This window comes from Pseudopipra pipra, chromosome 27 (assembly GCF_036250125.1).
Source record: "Pseudopipra pipra isolate bDixPip1 chromosome 27, bDixPip1.hap1, whole genome shotgun sequence".
Lineage (NCBI taxonomy): Eukaryota > Metazoa > Chordata > Aves > Passeriformes > Pipridae > Pseudopipra > Pseudopipra pipra.
This window is the reverse complement of record NC_087575.1, coordinates 1,904,684-1,930,814: the sequence shown is the minus strand read 5'-3', so window position 1 is coordinate 1,930,814 and position 26,131 is coordinate 1,904,684. Positions and strand designations below refer to the sequence as shown.

The window sequence follows — 26,131 nt, the reverse complement described above, 5'->3', positions numbered from 1 at the left end:
TCCCAAGGCAGCAGTAAAGATAAATGATGCGTTCATTTGTGTGATATATTTGGACACTGGATTCTATAAATAGATTCAATTATCAATATAGTTTGTCAAGTGCCTACTGAGTGGCTGGAAAGCAGCTTCAGGAGTGTCTCTCTGGGCTTGTGCTCTGACTCTCCAGTGCAGTGTGGACCCTTTGCTTAATGGGGTAGCAGGGCTTTGTGAGAACTCTCTGCTGAAGCCTCTAGGAAATGCTTTTGCTAGGAAAAAATGTGCATTTTTGTGCTTCTGAATGTGAAATTGTTTGGGTGACTCCTGTACCTTCAGATTCTTGCACTAGTGAAGCTGAAAACCAAGCAAAGCCAGATGCTCTAAAGGCTTGAAAAGACATTGGGCCGTTTTCTTGAAGCTTTGGTGGTTGGGTTGTTGGTTTTTTTTCCTGATGTCCCTACTTTTCCTGATCCTCTTCCCTTCTCTCTGCAGGTCTGGCCCCAAAGAAGACAGCCATAACTGAGGTGAGCTTTGTAAAGCTGAGCTTGACAGTTCTGTGTGGAAAAATGAGAACACAGAGCTCTAGAAAACACTTCTGCCTGCTTTTTTTTTTGGTTTGTTTGGTTTGTTTGTTTGTTAGCAAAACTAGATTTTGTAATACATATGAGATGACTGGAAATTTGATATCTGTTATTTGGGAGAAATAAAATTAGTGGCAGGTCTTCAGGGTTCCTGTGTTGGCATCACCACAGGCACAGGGGGAGGTGGAGGGGTTGTGCCCATCATGTGGCCAGTTTCAGCTGTGTGATCCACAATGCCTGTACATCAGTGGCTCAGGGCACCCAGGACCTGGAGGTGGTAACAGGAGAATCTGTGTGTTGGGGCATCTCAGGGGCTCTGTGTTGGGTCTCACCCACTCCTGGGAGCGAGTCAGGGAGGCTGTGATTTGTTAAGCACTAAAACAGGGGAACATCTCCTGGGACTGATCTTCTCTCAGAGATATTCCAGGTCACAGGTTCTGAGTCACTGTTACCTTCTGGAGCAAAACTCCCCACAGTTGGCAGCAGGGAATCTGGTAGGAGGCTCTGTGCCTGAAAGCTGTTCCCTGAAGCCCACACTCTCAGTTTAGAGCATCATGTTCAAATGATTTTCATTTGATCAGATTTTCTGACATCCCCCTTCCCATTCCTCACCTGGGATGATGAGCATTTGTACACAAGAATAGCAAAATCTTCCCATAAAAATTGCCAGGAATGCCACAGTTGATTCTTTTCTATCTCCCCAGAAATGTGTGTAGTAGGAAGCTCAGCTTCTGTGGAAGTTGGTTGCTTGGTTCAGCCAAGCAACCCCAACAGCCCCACTTTTCCTTGCCCTGGAAACAGCCACAGGCAGAGCAAGAGGCTGGAAGAGGCTTTTGTCACTGCAGTTTTAGGATGGCTGTCCCTGCCCACTGCCTGTATCTGCTCATCTGAGGATGATGATGAGCCATTGGTGAGGCAGGATGGCACAGCTGAAGCTTGTGTGGAGCAGGATCCAGCACACTGGGTAGAGGCTGAAGGAGAGGATAAGCTGATCCCAGCTGCTGGGAGCAATGTGCTAATAAGACAGGGTAGGAAATGGGATTTTTGAAGGAGAACTCAGACTGCCCCTTAGTACAAGAAGGACAAGCAGTTTGACCAGAAATAGCTGCAAGCTCTTGATTAAAAGCTAAAGCACAAAGAACTTCTTAGTCTGAGCAAAATTATCCGTTGTCTGCTGGAGCCATTGGTTCAGAGCTGGGTCTGTGCAGCACTCAAAATGGACAGGGATAGAACAGGGGCACTTGGGAAGTGACCTTGGATCTCTCTGTGTGCTGCTCAAAGGAAGATCCAAAGCTGTCCTGCAATGTAGCAAACCCCTAAATGGTGCTGGTGGCTCACCAGCAGTTCTAGCTGCCTGCTGGGCTCTGGGATCCACTGGGATCGACTGGCAGAGAGCCTGGGAGTGGGTGAAACATTGCTTGGTGATGGAGTAGAGGGTCCCTACACCCAGGGCTGCAAAAGGAGCTGCACAGAACTTCCCAAAACATGGTTACATTGGGTTGTTAAAGGGAACACCACGATCTGCTCCCTCCTGGGTCAGCAAAGAAAGACCTGGCAGACTCAGGCAGGAGAGGAGAAGGGGACAAGAGCAGGTTTGTTGTCATCCTGAAGTGCTGGCAGCCTATAGCATTTCTGTGAACTCTTTGCAAAATCTGTGGAAGAGCCATTCCTGGGGTTCATCCCATGTGGACTCGGCCTTGGAATTACAAACTGATGAGATCTTGCTGACTGGATTATCTCAGTGGGAGCAGGGCTGGGCTGGGCTGTCCTCATCAGCTGCCTCTGATCTCTCCAGTGAAGCGTGAGGTGTTGGTGTGACACCTGAGGGCGTGGAGTTCTTAAGCACAAACCTCTCGGGCTGTTTGATTTAATACATCACTTGTAAATCAATGGGAAACCACAGTCAAGCACCAGGGGATGTTGGCAGCTGGATCTTTTCCAAGCTCTTCACTGAGGGCTCTGCCCAGGGAGCAGTGGGGGTGTCAGGTGGAGTGTTGCTATTCAAACTCTCGAGGGGTGGAAGGATAATTCAAACAGCCTTGTGTGAAGTTTGCAGGTGCCAGTTGCACCTGTTGGCACTCTGCAGGGGTTTTTTCCAGCAGTGGAGTGATCCCTGTGTGCAGTACAGCTGTTGGGAGCGTGGCTGTGCCTGTGCCTGTGCTGCTCTGGGTGTGCTTGGTGGCCAGCTCAGCCCCTGCCCTGATCCTCACCCACCTGCTCTCCTTGCAGGGACCGTCAGTGCCAGGACAGCCTGGCCAAGGAAAGAAGATTGGCCACCGAAGCGTGGATGCTTCTGGGGAAACCACCTACAAAAAGGTTTGGGTTTGGGGAGTGGGGGGGCAGCCAAGTGTGGGTGACAGACTGAGAGAAGTTGGGGCCCAATAGTTACCAATGTGATTGACATTTTACGCAGCACCCCTGGACAGCAGAATCATGCAAACGGCAAACCTGGAGCCCTCTCTTCAGCAGCTGGATGAACTTGGTTAGCAGTGTGTAGTGCCCGAGACAACCCCACAGAAGTCACAGACATGACTGTGTTGTAAATACAGGGGATGTTATTGCCATAATCTCCTGTGAAATGCTCACTGACTGCTCTTTTCCTTTTGCCAGACCACGTCATCCACTCTGAAGGGGGCCATCCAGCTGGGGATTGGATATACTGTGGGCAATCTGAGCTCCAAGCCAGAGAGAGATGTCCTGATGCAGGACTTCTATGTGGTGGAGAGCATTTTTTTCCCAAGGTAAAGGAGAAGGGAAAAAGAAAAAAACAGATGAGTTATTTCTTTTTCTCACTGATTTTTCAAGAGAGCTTCCATCTGTCTTTAGATCAGAGTTGGATGCTCTGAATGTTTTAAATCTGCACCATGACACACAAACAGAACAGTGGGAAGTGTTGGATTCTGCAGTGCACTGGCTTGTAGGGAAGCACAGGGAAGCAGTACTGGGTGCTCGAGTTTGTTACCCTTCCTACGTGCTCATCTTTCTACCTGTCCGTCTAGAATTTCTTTCATGAAATTATACAATGCTTGAGATGGAAGAAACTCCTTCTGGGAGCTCTTTAACTGTGAATAAACAAAGCTCATAAAAGCTATATTCTCTATGTAAATATATTCTCCTTGGCAAGTGGCTGTTCCTTCACTCTCTGGAAATAGATTTTGGCAGATAACATAAAACCTGTTTTCCTGTTGTCCTGCCACAGACGCGAGGTGGTTGTTGTTCCAGAGATGTCTTTTTGCAAGGCTCAGTTCACCTTAAATACACTGGGCAGTCTTAGTGTGACTGTAGGTGCCTGGTGAGTGGTAACAGAGGCCCTGTGTGTGTTCTGTGCAGCGAGGGCAGTAACCTCACCCCAGCTCACCACTACGCCGACTTCAGGTTCAAGACCTACGCCCCAGTGGCTTTCCGGTACTTCCGAGAGCTCTTTGGGATTCGTCCGGATGATTATTTGGTATGGATGTATTTTTTGGTTTTTCTGTCTTTCCTCATTTATCTACCTTTACCATGAGGGTGGGGAGGCCCTGGCACAGGTTTCCCAGAGCAGCTGTGGCTGCCCCATCCCTTGAAGTGTCCAAGGACAGGTTGGATGGGGTTGGAGCAACCTGGGCCAGTGGAAGGTGTCCCTGTCTGTGGCAGGGGGGTGGGACTGGGTGGGCTTTAAGGTCCCTCCCAACCCAACCCATTGCCTGATTCTCAGTCTGGGTTTGCTGAGTGGCAGCTGCTGGAGGGAAGCAGTGACCTGCACACAGTGTGAGCTGTGTAAACCCTGCAATGGGCTTCCCTCTCTGGTCCTTGTGGTAACAATAACTCACTGTGTTTACAAGCCAAAGGAGTTGTGTTCTGCTGGGTGCGACCCTGTAATGTCCCCTGGGGCTCTGAGGACAAAGATGGGAATTTTTCCTTGTGTACTCACTTGAGAGCTATGTGAATGTAGTTATTTTAATCATCTTACAAAGACAGAATAAAACACAGCTTGTTCTTGTGCTCTGAAAGCTCCTCAGAGCTGGAAAGGCTGGTTTTCAAATACCTTGGAGTACAAGCTTGGAGTGCACTGGGGTTGAATTTGGGCCCTTGCCTATATGTGACGTCCTGTTCTGTGTGAACTGGGGAAGGAAACACATCCATGAGTGCACACCCTCCCCTTTTGGAACAGCCCTTTTTGTCTGACTTCACCTGTAGACAGGGGTGGTTGTAGCTGAACACCTGCCAGTGAAACAAACCTGTGCCAGTGCCTGGTGTGAGGGTAGTGGTGATTCCCACCTGTGCCAGCCAAGTTCAGAACTTGAGAGGGCAAGGAGCCTGCCTTGCCTCAGTTGCAAAGGTCACAGCTCTGATTTGTTGTTTCTGCTTCCCCTGATTGTCTCTTGCCTGCCACAGCGGCAAATGCCTTTAATTATGCATGAGATGATTAACTTGATCAAGTCTTGGATCGTTAGTCTGTGCAGGGCTGAAAGCTGTTTTCAGTACATAATGATGAACATTTAATTTATTGCTCTGATCAGCTCCTTTCTCCCCCCACCTCCCTCTCCCCACCTCACCTCTGGCTGGGCAGCTCTGTGATCCTGCCCTGAACCCCCCCGACCCCACAGATACCTGGGTGGGCACTGAGCTGCAAAGTCCATCTGCTTGTGCTTTCTCTTTTTTTTTTCCCCTGCTCCTGGGCATGTCCTCGTTTGAGGACCTGCTGTTTGCATCCTGATGGCTAGAAATGTCCTCCCAGCTCAGCTCCCTTGCACAGAGCTGATCCCCCTTGGCTGCACACCTCGGCTAAGACTTTTCACGTGTTTCCAGCACATGAGGGGGTGAGGTGTGACTGTAAAAATCCTCTGGAACAGGGGAGCACACGGCCAGGGGGGGCTGCTGAGAACAGCCAGTGCGTGGTGTTCCCTCCAGCACAGTGAGATGTGGTTCCCTGAGCAGATTGTCTGGTCTCCTAAAATCCCGTGTCCGTCTGCGCGTGTGGTGATGTGCTGGAAGAGCCTGAATGTGATACGTGCACACAGGCACAATGGGAGCAGATAAGATGTCATTAGGAAGGCTGGATGTTCCTGAAAGCACATGATTAGCTGGAGTCTGAGCAGTTGGGATGCTCTGAACTGTAATCTTGGTCTCTAATTGTAAGTTGTCCATCAGCTTGGCTGCTCAGACCTAACCTGTAATGAAAATAGTTCTCACTTGAGCTTTGCTACCCCTTGATCTCCCAGGGAGACAACATGCAGGGGAAGGCCCTTGAGGGTATAGAACTCAATCTGCAATAAAACTTCACCTTTTTTTGTTTTCCTCCCCAGTACTCGTTGTGTAACGAGCCTCTGATCGAGCTGTCCAACCCCGGGGCCAGCGGCTCCCTCTTCTACGTCACCAGCGACGATGAATTCATCATAAAAACTGTGATGCACAAGGAAGCTGAATTCCTACAGAAGCTCCTTCCTGGCTACTACATGGTGTGTATCACCCAGCACCTCGGGCCTGCCTTGGGTTTGTCCTGGCAGCTTTTCTGTCCAGAGCGTCTCACGGGGCATGTCCTCCCCCTGAGTGTCTTGTGGCCTGTCCCCATGCCAGGGACAGAGTTAACAGCATGTCATAAAGCCAGTCCCAGAAGCACAAATTCTGCTGATTATTTGTAAACGTGAGGCAGATAATTGTGGCATGGCTTGGAGGCATGTTCTGGCCTCAAAATGGCTTCCCAGATGTGTGTTTCTGGGTGTCCTTTTCCCAGCACTGGTTTGTTCCTCTTCGCTTGGCACCATTTATCTGTCCCAGCCTGGATTTGGGGATGGCTGTTGAATCATAGAACTGCTAAGGTTGGAAAAGATCTTTAAGATCATCAAGTCCAACCATCAGCCCAGCACCACCACCACGTTCACCACTAAACCATGTCCCCAAGTGCCACATTCACATCTTTTTTGAACCCTTCCAGGGATGGTGACTCCACCACCAAGCCTGTTCCAATGCTTGACAACCCTTTCCGTGAAGAAATTTCCCCCAACATCCAAGCTAAACCTTCCCTGGCACAACTTGAAGCCGTTTCCTCTTGTCCTGTCCCTCGTTCCCTGGGAGCAGAGCCCGACCCCCACCTGGCTCCACCCTCCTGTCAGGGAGTTAGAGAAAGTGAGAAAGTCCCCCCTGAGCCTCTTTTCTCCAGGCAATAACCACCTTGATTTTGTGGGGAAACCACTGCTGGCCCTGGATCTCCCCCATTCCTTCTGTTTGGCAGTTACTCTGAAGGCAGCTGCTGGTTGTCCTGGCTCCCACTGGCTGCAGTTCCAAGCTGAAGGGCCCCATAGTACAGCCAGCATTGCACATCAGTCCTGCAGAGAGCTGCTGCCTAAACCTCAGGCCTGGCAAAGCAAGATACTGAGACCCAGAGACTTGCATTGGGTGAAAGTAAATTGGACCCAAACCCTCTGTTTTGGTGTAGAAATCAGGAGCTGTCTACCTGCATAACTGTGCTGGAGGCTCCAGCTTTATGAATGAGGGCTCTGAAGTTCAGTTAGAACCACCTAAGGACTTGTTTGTTGTGGAGATGTCGAGGAGAAGGTGATGGGAAGCAATGCTGCTGCTCCATCTGTGTGCCTGGTGCCGTGGGTTTATGTGATCCTACACTGGCTTTGTGAGAATCCTTTTCTCACTCAGTATTTACTGAGGAAAATTGACCCAAGGGAGAGAGGTTATGGGGTGTCTGTGTCTAAAAGACAGCCAGGCCAGGAAGAAATTCCTCCCTGTGAGGGTGGGGAGGCCCTGGCACAGGTTGCCCAGAGCAGCTCTGGCTGCCCCATCCCTGGAAGTGTCCAAGGCCAGGTTGGATGGGGTTTGGGGCAACCTGGGCTAGTGGAAGGTGTCCCTGCCCATGGCAGGGGGTGGGACTGGATGGGCTTTAAGGTACCTCCCAACCCAAACCAATCTGGGATTCTGTGAATCAGGCACTTGCTTTTGCAGGTGACACTCACATTCCTGGGGCTTTAACTGGCAGTGGAGTTGCACTGTTAATTCTGCAGTCACCCTGGCAGACAGTCAGTGAATTAAACTGAACTTACCTGTCTGATGCGGAGTTCTGAGCTACCTGTTGTAGAATTACACTGTCTGTGGGTTCTGTGGTGCCACCCCTGATTGCTGTGCTGTTCCTGGGGAACCATCCACATCGAAGGAATCAGGGAAAGGAAGCAGAGTGCTTTCATCCTGAGTTACTTTAAAGCTGTTTGCATTTGGTTTACCTGCCTCTGTTGCTTTTGGCCCTCTCAAAGAGGGCTCACTGATGTGCCCAGGTAGGTGAGATGACAAGAGAATGAAATGTTAATGCAGTCACGCTTTTGCCATCTGTCAGAACCTGTCAGGTCTGTCCTTCCTGCTGTAGTGTGCAGAGATGTTCTGTTTCCTTCCCAAACGTGCCCAAAGCTGAACAAGCAAATCCTGCCTGTCATGTCATTCCTAATCATACTGCTGCCTAAAAAAGGATGCTAGCAAAGCAGGATATCCGTGCTCTCTGGCTGACTGCTTTATAAAGCAACTCTGCAACAGGAGGAGAACATTTATGTTGTTTTGCTTAAAAAAATAATCCTGTCCCTGGTTTATTCTGGGCCAGAGAACGGCTCTTGATTCTGACACTCGTGAAGAGATCAAGAGAGCTGTTATTTTTAAACCTGAAGCTCCCACTTATTGTGTTTATTTCTCTCCCAGTTTGGTTTCCCTTTTTTAGCTGGTGTTCTTGGGGAAAGCAGGGAATTTCCGGACTTGGTGATTTGCCCAGAGAGTGCTGAGCATCTCAGTCCCTGTATTTTCAGGCCCTAAAGCCACTTGAAATGCAGGAGTTTGTCAAATGTGTACACTGAGCCCCTGTAAAGTTCAGAAAATCTCTAGGCAAAGAGCCCCAAGTCCAGCTGTTCCCAGACCCGTCGACGTGCTCTGTGGTGAACAGAGCAGGAATTTTCTGCCCAACTGACCTCCCTCTGTGCTTTTTTCCACCCCTGCTGCAGAATCTGAACCAGAACCCCCGGACTCTGCTGCCCAAGTTTTACGGACTGTACTGTGTTCAGTCCGGGGGCAAAAACATCCGCGTGGTCGTGATGAACAACATCCTGCCTCGGGTGGTGAAAATGCACCTGAAATTCGACCTCAAAGGCTCCACCTACAAACGCCGGGCATCCAAGAAGGAAAAAGAAAAGTCCAGCCCTACGTACAAGGATCTGGACTTCATCCAAGACATGCCCGAGGGCCTGATGTTGGATGCAGACACCTTCAGTGCTTTGGTGAAGACGTTGCAGCGAGACTGTCTGGTAAGGAAGGGGCAGCTTGGGGAGCAGGGTAAGGGAGCCCTGTGGCTCTCAAGCATGAGGAAGAGCAGTGATTGAGAACCTTGCTAATCTGCTAACCCCAGAGCAGGATCAATCCCTTCTCCTGCCCTTCTCCCTGAAAGCCAAGCCATGGAGTTGGATCTCATGGCAGCCTCTGTGGGCCAAGGCTGTGTTCCCTTGCCTGGTGCATCACACTTTGGCAGCCTGCTCCACTTGTAGCTGCTCTGCTGGAACTAAATACTTTTTCCCAATCAGTGTGCAGCAGATACAAGTGTTGTTTGCAAGTCTTCAGCCCTTTGGGGTAATTTTGGGATGGCCAAACTCTGTGCAGTCAAGCCCAGAGGTGACTGTTGGCTCAGAAACTTTCAGGCTCTGGCAAAGGAGTTGTTGGTGGGAATGTGGACGGGCTGTTCCATGCTTTGGGATCTGTGCTGTATCTGAACTGCTGGTTTGATATAGTTCATTCTTTGTTCTTAAACTCAACACTAACCCATAGGTATTGGAAAGTTTTAAAATCATGGACTACAGCCTCCTGCTTGGGGTTCATAACATAGACCAGCAGGAGCGGGAGCAGCTGGCCGAGGGAGCCCACAGCACGTCGGACGAGAAGCGGCCCGTGGGGCAGAAGGCCCTGTACTCCACAGCCATGGAGTCCATCCAGGGAGGGGCTGCCCGGGGGGAGGCCATAGACACCGACGACACGTAGGTGACACCTCGGCTCACTCGGGCTGCTGGGAGGGGAGGAGGGGCAGGCTGGAGTGGGAAATCCCTCATGAGGCCCACAGGAACTGTTCCAAGGAGCAGCTCTCCTGGGGTTATGGTAGTGCTGCCAATGGGAAAGGGGGAAGCTGGGCTGGGAGATAGTTCTCTAAGGTTCTGGCTTCACAGCAGTTTCTCTGCCTAGGCCAGGCTGTAGGTTCTCAGCTTGTGTAACAGCCTCTAAATGTCCACCTGTGATTTGGGAGGAGACACAAGCTCAGTTCTAGCTCAGGGCCCAAATACTGGAGCCGAAGTAGGGCTCAGCCTGTCCCCAGGAGCTTGGAGTTTGTTCTCCATCACTGCCATCTTTGGAATCCCAGGCAGTTCCCTGAGGCCATCCCAGTGGGGTCAGCAGACAGCAATGTAGCCAAGTGCTGGAGTCACTGCTGGAGCTGGGGGGATTGCCCCAAACCTGTCCTGTGCTGTGCCCCATCTGGGGCTCTGTGCCTGTATCCCAGGCTCTGTGCCTGTATCCCAGGCTCTGTGCCTGTATTCCTGGCTCTGTGCCTGTATCCCAGGCTCTGTGGACCAGGTTTGCTAAGGAATGGTGGAGTTTGCTGTTTGTTGCTGTCTGAAACCAGCTGCTCTGGGTTTGAAGGAGGATCTGTCCTGGTGGAGCCAAGATAATACTGTGGCATTTCCAGTCTTTCATGCAGCATCATTACTTGCAGTGGCCTGCCTGGTGCCCATGTGCTTTGGTTGTGTGCTGGTGCTGGTGGTTGCTGCACCTTTGGCAGGATGATATTTGTGTGGATGGGACTGGAAATACCCTCGTCCTTAAGGGTTTGCTGCCCTAGTGGCAGACAGCTCTCACTGACCTGATAAATGACCTGATAAATAACCTGATCCCCAGAATAAAGTAGCACAGAAAAAACTCTGTGGTGCTTTGTGGCCCAGGCAGGGCTGTGCCACACGACAGTGGTGACAGTGGTGTTTGGCCACGCAGGCAGTGACCCCAGGACACTTGGGGTCAGGCCGGGTCAGCTCCCGTGGCTGTGCACAAAGTGACCCCGCAGGTTTTGGGTTGTGTCTGACACCACACCAGAGCCCCTTGTGGGGGTACTGTGGCCCTTCCCCAGGGCTGGGGTGTTACAGGAGCTCTGGTTGAGGCTGTACCCACTGAGGTTCTGCTTTGCCTGCAGGATGGGAGGGATCCCAGCAGTGAACGGCAAAGGAGAGCGTCTCCTGCTGCACGTAGGAATCATAGATATCCTGCAGTCATACAGGTGGGTAACCTGGCAGTCATCTGTCCTTTCAGGGTGGTAACATCTCTTTCAATACTGAATGACAGCAGGGAGGTTTTCCTCTCCTGGAGTCAGTGAAGAGGAGTAGACAGGCTGCCCCAAGCTGTCCTTAGAACAGCTGGGGACACTCAACCATTTGTCCAGGATGACGAGTTGCTCTTAAAGAAGTTTCCCATCTCAGTATGGGAAGCATATCTCCAGGGGTGGAAGGCTATTGTCTGCACCTCTTCCAGCCCAGCTCCTCCTTCCCTGTAGTGTTCCCCAACAGTCCTGACTCTGGAGGTGCTGGAGGAGAGCTCAGTCCTGGTGACAGAGGAATCGTTGGCAGCTCAGGGGTCTTCCCTGTTGGGGTATGAAAGGTGACAGTACAGAGTACAGGCCTGAATCTGTCTCTTTCTTTTTCTCTCCACTTCTCCCCTGGAATTAGGTTCATCAAGAAACTAGAACACACCTGGAAGGCCCTTGTCCATGATGGGGTGAGTGCCTGTGCAGAGGCAGGAGCTGGCCAGGCCTCAGCAGGATTACCTGGTGCCATTACCTGGCTATTTATAGTGCCTGACCTGGCACAGCTACAGCTGATGAAAGGAGCAGTTCTTGCCTCTCCTGCCTGCACAGCGGGGTGGGGCCACTTATTCCCAGTCAGGTTTCCTTGCTCACTCCACCTCCTCACATGCTGAGCTGTCGTGCTCCCATCTTTCCTCCCCTGCTCCCATCTGTCACTCTCCTCCTCGCTGTGACACCAGGAGTGCACAGGTGTGTGTGTTCCTGGGGGTGTGGAGGAGCCCTGTGCTGTTCCTTTGGTGACAGGCTGTTTCCACTTCAACAAGCTCTCTGCCAATAAATCCCTTCCCATGTTTCCCTGCTGCCTCTCTACTGCAGCAGCCAGGTGTGTGTTTCTGAAAGAACAGCCTTGGATGTGGAAACTGTTTTTTCAGCATTGCATCTCCTGGCTTCCCTAAATAATGTGGCAAAGGAAAAACGGAGATGCCAAGTCATGGGAGCACAGTCAAACATGAGAAGCAGAGAGAGCTTCTGTTTTACTCTTTTAAACAAAAATATTTCAAATGTACAGAGACCCTTGGCTGAATTTGGGTGTCTGTGTTGCACACAAAGTTATCCAGGTGTGCTTGGAATGGCAGCCAGCAAAGCCAGAAGAAATACCATGTGTACAATCAGGCCAATATTTTTTAAAAATCCAGGAAGTTTACAAAGGAATAAAATCACCAAAATCCATTATAAAATCACAGCAAGAATATAATCAAATGCAATCAGAGGCAATGCTTCAGGGTTATTTATAGCATTAATCAGAGCATTTCAGTTAAGCCTTTCCATTTTAGGGCTCTGTCAGTGCTAAATGTTGGAATAAAAAGACTGCGTTGGTTGTTGCAGAAATTCTGCCTTGAGGGATCATTTTAAAATTAAACAATTGTTTCTTGCTGTTGTAGGACACGGTGTCAGTACACAGACCCAGCTTTTATGCAGAGAGATTCTTCAAATTCATGACCAACACGGTGTTCCGAAAGAATTCCTGTAAGTACCAAGTCCGGGAGCTGCTGTGAGGCTTTACCTTGGCCTTGCTGCTGCAGCCCTTGTGGGAGTCTGGGCTGGAGCCTGAGCAGGGTTTTCCACTGTGATAGAGCTGAGAGAGCTGGGGGTGTTCAGCCCAGAGAAGAGAAGGCTCTGGGGAGACCTGAGAGCCCCTTCCAGGGCCTAAAGGAGGCTTAGAAAAAGGGAGGAGAGGGAAGTTTTTATACAGGCAAGGGGCAGTGGTTTCCCGCTGCCAGAGGGCAGGGTTAGATGGGGTATTGGGAAGAAATTCTTCCCAGGGAGGGTGGTGAGGCCCTGGCACAGGTTGCCCAGAGAAGCTGTGGCTGCCCTGTCTCTGGAAGTGTCCAAGGCCAGGTTGGAGGGGCTTGGAGGTGGGTCTAGTGGAAGGTGTCCCTGCCCATGGCAGGGGGTGGGACTGGATGGGCTTTAAGGTCTCTTCCAACCCAAACCATTCCATGATTCCATGATAGAGAGCAAAGCTGGGAACTGCAGAGCCCTCAGGCTGTCACAGCTTGCCTTGGTCTGCTTGGGCTCTTCCCCAGGAGCTGTCCCTGTGCCTGACCCCGTGTGTGTGTGTGTGTGTGTGTGTGTGTGTGTGTGAGGGCAGACCCTCATCCTGTGAAGGGAAAAGTGCCTTTGGAGTGACAGCAGCTGTTTGGTGGTGGTTCCATCTTCTCCCTCCCTCCTCTCCCCCAGCTCTGAAGTCCTCCCCCTCGAAGAAAGGGCGCAGTGCCTTGCTGGCTGTGAGGGCGGCCGGTCCCACCGCGGCGTTCTCGGCCAGCCAGCTCACCTCCGAGCAGGACGACACTCAGTACGACCTGAGGGCAGCCAGGAGCTACCCCACGCTGGATGATGAAGGTGATGGTCCCGCTCGGGCTCCTGGCTCTGTGCTCACCCTCTCTTTCCCAGCAGTTCCTTAGGATCCTCCCCTGTTCTCTGCAAGTCCCCCACTGTGCTCTGACCGCAGGGCTTTCCTCATGGATAGCTCTTCATTGCATGTCTTGCTGTGCTTTGCAGGTGCTACACCTGACCAGGACAGGGGAGAAAGTAAGAGTGCAGGTACTTGATGCGACACCTCTGCATCAAAGGAGACCAAATCCCTTCCTTGTAGCACTGTGTGGGTGTGCAGTGAAAACGGTCGCTTGCATCACTGCTGCAGGGCAGCTGCTGCCAAGGGCACCACCTGCCAAGGGCACCACCAGCCATAGTCCAAAAGCCATCAGAAAGTTGCATTTTCCACCCTTTAAAATAGAAAAAAAAAGGTGGGAGAGAGATGACTGGGAACTGCAGGACTCCAATGACAGTGTTTGGGCAGTTAATAAGGGGCAACATCATGCCATTGAAAAACAGGAATGGCCTGGTTCTGTACTGCCTTTCTGTCACTTCCATCTTGACTGGATTTACAGCTGAGTGCTGGAGGATGGGTGTTGGATTGCTCCCTGTGCAAGGCACGGAGCACTCAGTTCATCTCTTAATTCACTTGGATATTCATCCTTGGTGATCCAAGCCTTTAATCCAGCTTTGGTCACCAGTGAGGTGTCTTCATTGGCATTGTTTCCTGCTTGTCGTGCTGGAAGTGGTGCTCTCTCCAGAGGATGCCTTGGGAGAGGCTGTTGAGTTCATGGACCAGTTAAACTTCCTGCCTGTCTGTGGTTTGAGTTCCCAGTCCCAGTGTGGGTGTGCAGGTTGATGGTGGAACAGCCTCACACAGGGCTGGTGTAGGTGAGGTGTTGGTGTCTGACCTACTCATCTCTTCTTCCTGCCTCTCTCCTGCCCTCACCCTGGGCCAGCAGGCAGGCCAGACCTGCTGCCCTGCACTCCTCCTTCCTTCGAAGAAGCTACCACAGCCTCCATAGCCACGACACTGTCGTCCACATCCCTCTCTGTTCCCGAGCGATCCCCTTCGGAGACCTCTGAGCAGCCCCGGTACAGGTGAGGACACTCATCCCCTGCTCCCCCTGGAGTCGAGTGGCTGCTGTTCCTCTCCATGCTCTGCATCCCGGCAGCCTGCCCTGTGCTCTGGAATGCTAATGACCGATTTTAATTAAATCTCTCCTGGGAGCAAGCAGACACAGCTTTGATGGGATTAATTATTGCTGGGAGAAGTGTCAGCTGTTAAGTAGAACATCTCCCTCATGGGGTGGGAAGGTAGATTTGGGGACAGTGCAGGATTTCTGGCTTAAATTGCTCCTCAAACTCTTCTCTTCTGCTTTCTTTCTGCAGGAGGCGCACACACTCCTCAGGGCAGGATGGCAGGTGAGAAAAGGGTCTCATCTCTTTTTGTCTCATTTTCTCTCTGCTGCACAGAGACCTCAGGTTTATTGCTGTGCAAAGATCTCCTGGAGGGCTGAGTGGGAATTTTGGCATGGTCCTCTGCAGGATACTGAGCTGCTTCTGCAATCACATGATCCCCATTTCTTACACAGAATTTTCCTTACAAGCAGATCCCTGAGTGGTTTGCAAATACCACCATTATTTGATGGGAAGGGGAAACAACAGAGTTGTCCAGATTCACCCACCCAGCCAGCACCAGAGTCAAGAAAGGTCTTTTATGTCCCCTGTGAGTAAGCAAACCCCAATAGCAGGAACATCCCTCCTCTGAGCATCTGCCTGTGGCCTGGGCGAGGTGGGTGTGAGTTTGGGAAGGGGCATTGTGAGGCACTGAGCACCCTCAGTCCCCACAGAAGTAGCTTCCAGTGTTTTCAGAAACTGTGAGGTTTGAGGTACTTTCAGGGACTGTGAGGTTTTTCCCCTCCTGTGGTGGCTCAGAGCCAAGGGCAAGGGAGGACAGAAATCCTCTGCTGCAGAGGGATGTCTGATTTACAGGCTCATATTGTGGAATTACTGTGCATGGTTTTACACCAGTAAAAATGACCCCATTACTCGTGTCAGCAAGATCTGCACGAGGACCCTGCATGTGCTGCTGGCTCTGCCCTGGCTTTCCAGGACATTGTGTAGGTGTTGTAGGGTTTGAAATGACATCAGAGACTCAGTCCTGGGATGTGCCATAGCCAGAGGAGCTGCCAGACAGGCTGATGTCCTCTCTCCCTGCAGTCAGTGTTTGGTGCTTCAGAGGAATGGAAGGATTTTAGAAGACAAGAATTTGCACCATGTTACAGACATCTGCCCTTGTTCCTAGCTTTGAGTGGTTTGCTGAGTTTAGACCACATACACTGGGAAAAAATCCCTTTCTGTGGTATTTCCTAATGAAAATACCTCTGGATGCTGCATGCCACTGAATCTTGGTAAATTCCTGCCCCTAGAGGGCAGGGACCTGTGAAACACCTCACCTCCTGCAGAATCCCTTGTTGGAAATTGCTGAAAATTGGAGACTTAAACCCGGGCCCCAGTGGTGGGACCTGTGTGGCAAATGCAGGGACTTCACCCAAAATACTCACCAGTACCTCATGGAGGGAGGGAGCTGCTGTAGGGAGTGGCTGCTCATCCAGAAACAGGTCAGGTGAATCAGAGTGACTGTCCTGGGATTGTTCAAGGAGCTCGGTGTTGGTCAGAGTAGATCCATCTGTCACAGATTTGCCAGAACTCCACCCACCCCCCACAGCCATGCTGGTTTTTGCCTGTTTTCTCCCTTTCTGGTGCTGGTGCCTCGTGTGCCCTTCCTGGGGGTGCAGGGACCTGTGTAGAGCACTCTGGGATCCCTTGGTGAAAGCCAGTGCAAGCACAAAGTTATTAAAGCAAGAATTTACATTCCTGAGCCGAGATGGAAAAAAACTTATGCAATTTGCTCTAGAATGTGTCACACCTCTGGTTATTCTGGTCTGCTGTGGAATTCACTCTGGGTTTGAAGTCCAGCCCTGTGAGGAAGAGAGGAGTGAGTTCCCTGGCATGGAGCTGGACAGAAGTGCTGCCCACAGGCTCTGGTTCCAGCCAGACCCAGCCCAGAGCGGGGCAGTGCTGTTGGTGAACCCGGAGCTCGGCCCTTCCCCAGCACTGTGCCCTCAGCTTGGCAGGCTCCTGCTCCTCCTTCCCATGGGGACAATGGAGCCAGCCCTGCTGGCACGAGAAATTACTTTAATAGCATGAGATATTAAAGTGAATACTGTCAGAAACAGCTCCAGTGTGCAGATAAATCTGATGTCAACCCTGGAGCAGCTTCGGTGTGCTGGGAGTCTTGGAAGAGGTCAGAGGCTCTGGCCTTGTGCCAGGCTAACTCTGGACACAAGTTTTCCCTGGAGGCCAGTTCTCTTTCCTCCCATGCTCCATCTGACACTGCCAGTCTTTCCTGCAGCACTGGCTGATTAACCCCTTCCCTCTTGTCCTCTTTTCCCACCTTGTTAGTCCTGAGCACAACATCTGCCAAGACTGACTCTTACATGGGGGTTTTGTTTATCCAAACCCTCAATCCCGGCAGGTCTGACTGCTCCCTCTGAGCTGGAGTCAGCTGCTCAGTCTGTGCTGGGAGCTCAGTGCCAGGGTGCCCCAGCACACAGCTGCATGAGGGGCTGGGCTGGCTCAGGACTGATTCAGGCTGACCTAAAACTGAGGGCTGTGCATAACTCATGCCCAGCTGAGCCTCTGGGCCTGTCTCTCTTGGGTTTCCAGGTCACACGAGGAGGTGCGGGTCGAGGAGGAGCAGCAGATCAGTGTGGAGCTGGAGCCCAAGTGTGACGTTGAGATCGTGGCTCCTGAAGAAGAAGACAAAGAGTGAGTGTTTCGGAGTATTGGGCAGCTTTGCTGAGCCCACACTGTGGGGTTTGGGCTGTGGCAGCTTGTGCTGGAGGCTTTGCTGGGCTCCAGCTTTCCTGGAGAGATGGGTGCTCCCCCAGACACCTTGGTGGGGCTGGGTGTGGTTACTTCTGACCTCACCTTTCTGCATGTGACAGTGCAGCGTCTTCAGCTGTTTAGTAAATCAGTCTTGGCTCGCTCCTGCTCTGATTGCAGTGAATAAACTGTCCTTTCTTTCCCCCCTGCAGAGAGGCAGCTTCTTCAGCCTGTGCCATTGTCGCATCCACAGCCACCATAGAGGTGGAGACGGCCAGCCAGGCCTCGGAGCCAGCCAGCCAGGCCTCGGATGAAGATGACGTGCCAGTCACAGACATATACTTTGTAAGAGACCTTCTCCCCCTGCCCCTTGGGCTGTGATGAGGGTTGGACGAGGCTGCCAGTCTCGGTTCAGGGCAGTGAGTGCCCTGTGACATCTTGCTGTGGAGCACCTTGAGATCTCAGTGCCGGGTGGGTTTTTGAATGCAGGGAACTGGAGAACTCAAACCAGAGTCTAGTGAGGATCAAACAGGTAGCTGTGCTGCTCCACTTCCAAGCACAAATGCTGAAGCGCCAACGTGTTTGCTCCTGGGACAAGCCAAGGTGATGTGGGTGCAACAGAGAGGTTTTTCCTTCCTCAGCCAGAGGTCCTGGCTGCTTTCCTGGCACAAACATGGCCTAGACCCATGGGGAAGTGGCTGCAGGGGGTGACCTCGGGCTCTGGTGATCTCCGGCTTTTCCTTTCCCCGCAGGCTGCATTGGGTGATGCAGTGGGAGTCTAGAGCTGAGCCAGGGAGTAAGTTGGTGGTTGGCAGCAGAGTGCCGTGGAGCCTGGCGCTGTCCCTCACTCCGCTCCCGCCATGGCTGAGCAACTTCTGCAGTCCAGAGAAGAGTTGTTACAGCAAAATGTACCTGTCCCATGGATTCCCAGAGCAGAGCTGAGCATCTGCCCCGTGAGAGCTGAGCTCTCCCCTGTGCCTGCGCACTGGAACCCTCATTAAAAGAGGTGCCCAGCTCCCCCCTGCTCCGACTCGTTGCTGTTGGTTCTGTGGTGCTGGAGATGAGCTGAGCCCATGTGATGGGCTCCTTCAGGCTAAACTAAAAATGGCAACACTGGCCTTTCCCTGGGCTCGTGTGACTCTGCTGCAGAGCTGCTCACTCATTGCCAAGTCACTCTGAGGCTCGTGGGAGCTGTGGAAGGAATCAGCTCTGTTTTACAGCTTGTTTGGGTTTTGGTGCATGCTGTTCAGAGTGCAAACAGCTCCTCTAACACCGCTGCTCCCTCCTTGCCTGTGGATGGCAGCTGTGTGCAGGCAGATCCTGCCTGCTCCACTGGCAAGTGTCTTCTAGCGAGGGTCAGCTCCTCTTCTCCCTGTCTCTGAGCATATGAACTCCCCCACCTTGAGGGGCACCTCTCTATCCAGGAGAAAACTCTCTGCAGTGAGTGCTCATGGAGAGTGTGCCTGACTGCTCATCAGCATTTCATACTTCATCTGAGTTTTGCATTAAATGTGTATTGTGTGCTGTGGAGTGTTTGTCACTGCCGGGATGAAGGGAAAAGCTGATTTGGGTTCCCATGTGTGCTCTCCTTGGAAAACCACTTGAGCTGGAGCTCAGGTGAGGCTGCACCGGAGTGCAGCGGGGTTGGACCGCAGCTGCTCCTGCAGGAGTGCTCTGGGTGGTGGGTGAAGGGATGCTGTGTGCAGAGGAGGGTTTGACAAGTCCCAGGGGACCGGGATCTGATCACTGGAAGTCTCCTTCTGAAAGGAGAGCACTTCATCCTCCTGTTCATCCCCAGGGAATAAAAGTGCAGAGTGTGGCAGGGCATGGGCGCTGCTCTTCCCTGCACGGCTTTCCCACCCGCTGACCCGTTCAGGCCTGGAGTTGTCCAACCCCCTGTTTTTTTGCTTTCTCTTTCATCCTCTCTTTCACATCATCCTTTTTTTTCCTCTGTTTCCTTTCTCACCTCACTTGCCCTGGGTCCACCCAGTTCACAGATGGGAGGTACTGGATTTACTCTCCCCGCCAGCGCAGACTCCGAACTACCTCGCGTTCCTCTGGGATTGTAAGTGAACACGCTGGCACAGCACATAGGGGAGCAGAGCTGCAGCTTTGAAACACTGGGGCCAGCACCCCATTTCCCTGGGCTGCTGGGGCTCTGGCTTGGGTGGGCATTAGGAACCAGCCCAGGAGAAATGGGGGAAGCATACTGAAATCCCACCAATGGATCTCCCTGTAGGATCTGGGAGAATCATGAGCTCTGCTCTGCTTTTCTGCAGACTGGTGACACAGCTCCTGACCTGGGTGTCACCCAGCCCTTGGGCAAACTGTCAAGTAAGGGTAGTGAGACCCTGGCACAGGTTGCCCAGAGCAGCATCCCTGCCCCATCCCTGCAAGTGTTCCAGGCCAGGTTGGATGGGGCTTGGAGCAACCTGGGATAGTGGAAGGTGTCCCTGCTCGTGGCAGGGGGTGGAATGAGATGAGCTTTAAGGTCCCTTCCAACCCAAACCAGTCTCTGATTCTAAGTACCAGACCTGGCCAGAGAGGCACCAGGGCCTTTGTAGGTGATGTCACGCTCAGCTCCCTCAGCCCAGGAAGAGGATTTTAAAGAGATCATTAAGATGTTTTGAACCTGCTAAAAATCCAGTTGCAAATTGAACCATTTTGGCTTGTGGGCAGCAGCTCATAAAACAAATGAGGCAGAAGCTGCTGCTGGGTTAGGGCTGGTTTCAGCTCTCCAGCCCATCTCAGCATCGTCAATGTGCTCCCTCCTCACTGCAGGTGCTCAGTGAACAGGGAGGGTTTTCATTTCCTAAAGATGCAGGGAGGCATTTCGGGGCTGAATTCAGATTTCAGAATGCTCTGGAGTTTAGTATTTCCCTTCTCAGGCTCTGGGAGAGCTGCGGCTCCAGGCAGGGTGCATGGGGGAGCGGGGGCAGGAATGTGCTCCTGGCCGTGGCTGATGGCATGAGGAAGGTGCTGCACCTTTGTGGGCAAAGAAGCAACTCCTCCTGCAGCTCCTCCTGCCCCTGGGCTGGGTTTGGCTGCCCCTGGGCTGGGTTTGGCTGCCCCTGGGCTGGGTTTGGCTGCCCCGGCACCGGGAGGGTTAATGCCAAGCACCGGATGCTCCTTTATCTCCCGCAGCTCCCTGCACGCATCCCAGCTCCTAAAAGGCTCTGAAAGAGACTGGCTGGAGCATGTGGTTCAGTCAGGAGAGATGAAAAACAGGATGTGGGGCCGGCTTGATGTGGTGGGGAGCTTTCCTGTACCTCCGGCAGAGCCCAGTGAGAACCTCCAGGCAGGGGTTTCTTGTCCCTCCTTGCTCCCAGCGGTGTCTGCTCATGGAGCTGCAGTTACTGGAGGGTTCAGCATGCAGAAACCAGTGCTTCAAAGCTTCTCTGGCTTCTTGTAGTTCCTTGTCCATGATAGGCTGTCACACTCGCCTCCTGGGCTGGGAACCCCCCCAGGCTTCTTCCGAGTATCCAGTCCTGTTTCTCTTCCTTTGCAAACACGAGGCTGGGTCAAAGTGGGCAGTTTCCTCTCTCTAGGAAGAAAAGAGCCTGTTTGCAATGGAAGCCTGGCCCCTCTGTAACCCTGAAAACAGACACCAGCCCTTGGATCTGTGCTGTGTCAGCAGCAGTGTGTCTTGTCACACCAATGCCCAGTGTTGTGATAACTGTCCCTCAGTGCATACCCCCTTCCCCTCATTCTTTCCAGGATCCAGTTGTGTTTTGCATTCTATGTTGTACTTGTTCCCATCACTCCACTGTCTCCAAGATCTCAGTGATAACTTTCCTTTCTGTGGCCACCATCTGCCATGGTCTCACCCCTGCTCCACTGCCTTCTCCAGAGAAGGAGGAAGGCACAGCAAACAAATCCAGTTTCCCTGTAAAAGCCTCCCTGGACACCAGTTTGTAGCATGCACAGGGCTCTGGAAATGGGAGGGTGAGAGCTGGGAGGAGAGAGCAGGAACCCAGAGCTCTGTCACTCCCTTAGGTAAGTCACTTCCTGAGTCTCTTGGTTTCTCTGGAGCCGGGGTGATGCCATGGCAGGGAGCTGAGGTTTCCCTGGCATCTCAAAAGCTCTAAAAGTCTGTCCCTGCGAGAGGGGAGGTTGTGCCACCCCTGCTGCAGCTGGTGCAGGATCCCATGTCCCAGCTGACAGGGAGCAGGATGTGCTGAGGGTGAGGAAGGCTCCTCTGCCGAGAGCTGGCCCTGAGCTCAGTGCTCTCCCTCCAGGTGGACAGCTGTTCTTACTGTGTTGTTTCCTACTCTTTTTATTTTCTCCTTTTATTTTTTCCTCTTCTCTCCTTTGCTCCCTGCTCTGCTGCTGCTCTCCCTGCATTCTCCCCGCCGTCTCTGGCCACTCTGGCAGCCGACAGACGAGAGGAGTTGGGTTTACTCCCCGCTCCACTATAGCGCTCAGCTCCACTCTGTCTCCGATGAGGAGAGCGATACAGTAAGTGTCCAACAACCCTGTGCCGGTGCCCGGTGGGTCGAGGTCGGAGCTTGTGCTCCCTCTGCAAGGACAGCCTGGCCTCTGGCAGCGTGGGGCTCCTGCATGGCTGCAGCAGAGCCCGGCTGCCCCTCCAGCCAGCTTGCTGCTGGCAGAGCCCTGGCCTGCTCAGCGAGGGCTGTGGCTTGTTCCCAATCATTTGGTGCAGGGAAAGCGTTGGGGAGCTGAGGTTTTCCAGTCATGTCGTTGCTGGAGGGTGTGGAGCAGCCTCTCTCCTTGTGCTGATTGTGCTGGGGAGCTGGTGGGGCACAGACCTGACTGACGTGGGGGAGTTAACTCTCTTGCCCCTCAGGACAAGAAGGACATGGAGGGGCTGGAGAGTGTCCAGGGAAGGGAACAGAGCTGGGAAGGGTCTGGAGCGCCAGGAGCAGCTGAGGGAGTGGGGTGGGGCTCATCCTGGAGAAAAAGAGGTTCAGGAGGGACTTTCTTGCTCTCTCCAACTCCCTGACAGGAGGAGGGTAGAGCCAGGTGGGGGTCGGGCTCTGCTCCCAGGGACCAGAAGAAACAGCCTCAAGCTGCACCGAGGGAGGTTTAGGTTGGATATTAGAGAAAATTTCTTCATGGAAGGGGTTGTCAAGCCCTGGCACTGGCTGCCCAGGGCAGTGGTGGAGTCACCATCCCTGAAGTGTTCAGTATGTGGATGTGGCACCTGGTGACATGGTGAACATCGTTGTGGTGCTGGGTTAACAATTGGACTTGATGACCTTGGAAGTCTTTTTCCACCGTAACAATTCCATGGTTCTGTGACTCTCCTCTCTCTGCCTCTTGCAGTAATCTCTATGCAGACACAGAAGTCCCAGAGAGCAGCGATTCCCTCTGCAGGTCGATGTGTTCCCTTTTCGTTGATGCAGCCGTTCCAGTGGGATGGGGAAGAGCTTGCTGGCACCAGTATTGCTGCACTGCAGGACCCCGGGCACTGCGTTTCAGGACGGAGCAAAACTATAACCGTGTATTTCTACTCACCCCAGACGTGGGCAGCAAAGAAACCACCCGCTCACCCGCAGCTCCCGGCAGAGAATTCCAGCTGGGTGTAGAGAATCCTGGGTAGTAACACAGTGTTTTCCAGACGTGCACTACCGTAGCTACCTATCCATGTGTGATACTGTGAACCTTTTTAATTTTTTAATCATGTATTTATTTCTTTTATCTTTGCACAGAGACAGCACAAATGTGCTTTTTTAAACATTTAGTTTACTGCACTTTTTTTTTTTTCTCTCCATATATTTGTGCATCAGAAAGGAGCGCGAGACCTCACCGGAGAAGGGGTAGGAGCACGTTGCTGGGGAGGGCAGGGACAGGAGTGGCTTCATTTGAGGCAGCAGCGTGGTCTGACCAACTGAGGGAGTCAGGAGGTTTAAGGCTGTCCAGACTCTGCCACGGTTTTGCTGAGTGACCCAAGGCGAGTCACTTAAACCACTCTGTGCCTCGGTTTCCCCTGTGCTGATGGGTGTACAGTACCCACGTCGTTACAGCACTTAAACCCTGGGATGAAAGGTGCTATGAAAATGCAATGTATTAAAGGCCATGGAATAGGATTACTCCCACGTTACCACAGTCCAAAGTAGCCATGCCAACTCACTTGGATCCAAACTCTCTAGTGACTTCTTCCGTCTGTGACACTGTGCGGGGGCAGCGCACGGTCCTGTCGACAGTGACGTGGACTCAGCTCTCCCTGGATGTCGTGGTGGGCTCTGCCTTCCCCCTGTGCTGCACTGCTGCATCACCCCTCCCTCTGTGCTTGGAGTCCACGCTTCATCCGACCGGCTCTGCCTGCTCCGGACCCGCGGGCACGGACAGACGGGAACTGGGCACCTCCCGGGCCTGGCCATGCTGGAGAGTGAGTTCCCTGCCCTGCCAGGCCCACGTGGGGCTCGTCTGGACCCTGATCCTCCTGGAGCCACTCAGCCCCCCACATGCTCGTGCGTGTATCCCGGGGTCACCCGTCCCCTCCGCCCCTCGGGGCAGGCAGGGAGCGCGGGCACATCCACACGCTGGAGGCAGAAGCGGGAGCCTGGCTCTGCCACGGAACTGTGCCAGCGCTGCTGTGGTCATGGACTCTGTTGGACAGAAAGCTGTGTGACTGGGGTGTTGCCTGGGGTCACATCTGCTGGTGGAAATCACTGCTGCGGGTGTCTGAGAGGGCTTGCTTTGCGGGGGCTGTGGGTGAGAGGGTTTGGTGTCACGGGGTGGTGTTCAGCAGGACACACTCCACAGCGTTGTCTGGAATCCAGCAATCCCATCCTCATCTCCCAGAGAGAAGACAGGAAGTCCTTTAGGCCAGAGGGAGCCAGGTCTTGTTCATGTGCTTTATGAACCTCGCTTGAGAAAGAGGGTCAAAATCTCTTTATTCTCATTACAATCTTCACTGTCCTTGGGATTCCTTGTAGAGGGGTGGGGAATTGGGACCCTGCTCTCGGTCCCCCGATCTGTGTTCACAGCAGCACTCGGGAGGGGTTAAGTGGGTCCCAGGAGGTAGCTGGGCTGGTGGGAAGCTCTTCCCTCTGCACTGTGCTGGACTTGGTGAGGATCTTCAGGAACTGATGTTTTCTTGCCTGGAATACGGGACCTGGACTTCCCTGCCCTGCCTGCGGATGCGGAAGGCTGTGGGTTGTGCTTCTCGGGAGCACAGCTGGGGGATCGTGCAAGCTGCTGCTGTTCCATGTATCCATGTATTTACCAAATAGTCTATCAAAAGTCTCTCAAGAAACTTTCCCCTTTCAGTTGCTGCTTGACAGCTTGTTCTCACAACTACAGTTCCTGCCCCATCCCACCTGGGGGGCTCTGCAGGCTGGGGGGGGGGCTCAGGGGTTGGTGGAGGGGATGTGGGAGCAGTTCAATACCTGCAGCCTCACCTGCCTTTGAGCTCAAGGCAAGAGGCTTCAAAAAGCTAAAAATTTAATCTCATTTTACTCCACCAGCATGTGTAGAGTGGCCAGAGGGAGCTGCTGCTGCTGGTGGGTGCTGTGCTGGAAGTCGGGGCTCAGGGGGGAATTGGGGTGGGCTCAGGATGTCTGACCCAGGCCCCCCTGGGATCACCTCAGTCAGGGGCCAGAGGGTGTGGCCTCGTCAGGACTTTCCAGCCAGCTGAAGTCAAGCATCTTGGTGCGGATGGTGTGAGCATCATTGATGGGGGTTTTACTCCTTCCCCTCATTTTGGGGCTCTCCAAAGCTGCTTGGTCTCTGTGCCGGGAGTGTCCCAGCCCCAACTTCCTTGAGTGTCCCAGAGAATGAGCTTTGTGAGCTGGAGCTGTGCTCTGTCCCAAGAGAGGGGGTGAACCCAGAGCTCCTGCAGCACATTCATTCCAAGCATTGTCTTTCCTTTTTAAAACAATCCCTGTGCAGTTCAATAATGCCAGACCCTTTGGAGCGAGCAGGTCTGGACAGGGAGGGTTGGTCTTGTGAGAGGGCAGGCAAAGGCTTAGAGCAGCTTTGTCACTGTGGGGGGACAAGGAGGAACCTTCCTTTAGGGAGATGCTGATCTGAAACACAAACTGCCCCTGTCCAGGCTGGCACAGCCCCTGCTCTGTGTCACCTGTCCAGCAGGTCAGTGCTGGGGAACTGCTCGGCCTCTGCTTTCTCTGGAGACTGGAAGGACCTTGTATTTTAAAGCTTGGTCTCAGCCCCTCTCACTGCTGCAGGAGCAACAGCAGCTCTGGGGCACATCACAGGCACTGTCAGTGCTGCCTGGGCAGGAACAGGCCCACAGGGCAGAGCATCAGTCCTTTTTGGGGAAGAGAATCTACACTCATCCTTGGTCTGAATGTTCCTCCAGCTGCACTTTGGCTTGTCCTGCACTTGAGTTGCCTGTTCTGTGTCGAGGCTCTCTCTGGTGACCTGCAGGTGCTGTCCCTGCTCTCCTTCATTAAAGGAGGCACCAAGGTCTTGTACCCCGAGATGTGAGGCCCACAGGGCAGTCCCTTCCCACGCAGGGCTGTGGCCTCTGTGCCACCGCTCTCCTCCATCCCCATCGGGCTCTGTGGGACACGCCCTGACCTTTGCCTGGGGCCGAGGCTGCAGATGATTTCTCCCTGCCAGGTTCGGGGCTGGCAGGAGAAAATGGGCACCTGTGTCTCTGGGTTTGCCGTCAGGCTCCCCTTGAAGGCTCTGGGGCAGAGCCAGGAGCTGGTACAGAGACCCTGAACACCCGTAGAGGGGCCCCACCCTGGGCTGCCGCTGCCCCTCCTCGGCCGCATCAGTGGAACCGCCCTCGGGGGTGTTCAGTGAAGGCAGAGCCCAGGGCAGGCACGGGCAAGGCAGGGCTCCGTCCCCCCGGCCCCGCGTCAGGCACAGCCCCGCGCTCCCCTTCTCATTCCCAGCCGCTGCTCCAGCGCTTCCCGGACGGACGAGGACAAAGCCAGGGCGGAGGCGTTCTGGGTCACGTCTGAGTTTTCTTTCTGTCCCTGTCCCCACGTGTGTCCCGTGACTTCCTGTTCCCATGTGTTTCCCTGGGGATGTCCCATGGGATGTCCCTGTTCCATCCATGTCTGTCCCGGTGGCTGTC

The 26,131-nt window shown here is 53.1% G+C and overlaps 1 protein-coding gene across 18 annotated transcripts in view; it reads left to right on the top strand.

Annotated features, from left to right (window-relative positions):
• PIP5K1C (phosphatidylinositol-4-phosphate 5-kinase type 1 gamma) overlaps positions 1 to 24,350 on the top strand; it is a 49,257-nt gene extending 24,907 nt beyond the window's left edge. Inside the window, exons 2-21 of one of the 18 annotated variants that reach the window (XR_010425423.1) lie at positions 469 to 500; positions 2,787 to 2,873; positions 2,971 to 3,039; positions 3,168 to 3,298; positions 3,888 to 4,005; positions 5,843 to 5,995; positions 8,525 to 8,824; positions 9,339 to 9,544; positions 10,744 to 10,827; positions 11,273 to 11,321; positions 12,291 to 12,375; positions 13,090 to 13,251; positions 13,411 to 13,452; positions 14,184 to 14,325; positions 14,617 to 14,649; positions 14,838 to 14,953; positions 16,957 to 17,058; positions 17,328 to 17,460; positions 21,490 to 21,573; positions 22,402 to 24,350. Coding sequence is in view for 14 of the 18 variants with exons in the window: in XM_064637660.1 (XP_064493730.1) it covers positions 469 to 500; positions 2,787 to 2,873; positions 2,971 to 3,039; positions 3,168 to 3,298; positions 3,888 to 4,005; positions 5,843 to 5,995; positions 8,525 to 8,824; positions 9,339 to 9,544; positions 10,744 to 10,827; positions 11,273 to 11,321; positions 12,291 to 12,375; positions 13,090 to 13,251; positions 13,411 to 13,452; positions 14,184 to 14,325; positions 14,617 to 14,649; positions 16,957 to 17,058; positions 17,328 to 17,460; positions 17,605 to 17,826 (2,150 nt within the window). In the remaining 4 variants the exon portion in view is untranslated. The other 17 variants (XM_064637664.1, XR_010425425.1, XR_010425426.1 and 14 more) reach the window with 17 other exon arrangements.
• The last annotated feature ends 1,781 nt before the right edge of the window (positions 24,351 to 26,131 follow it).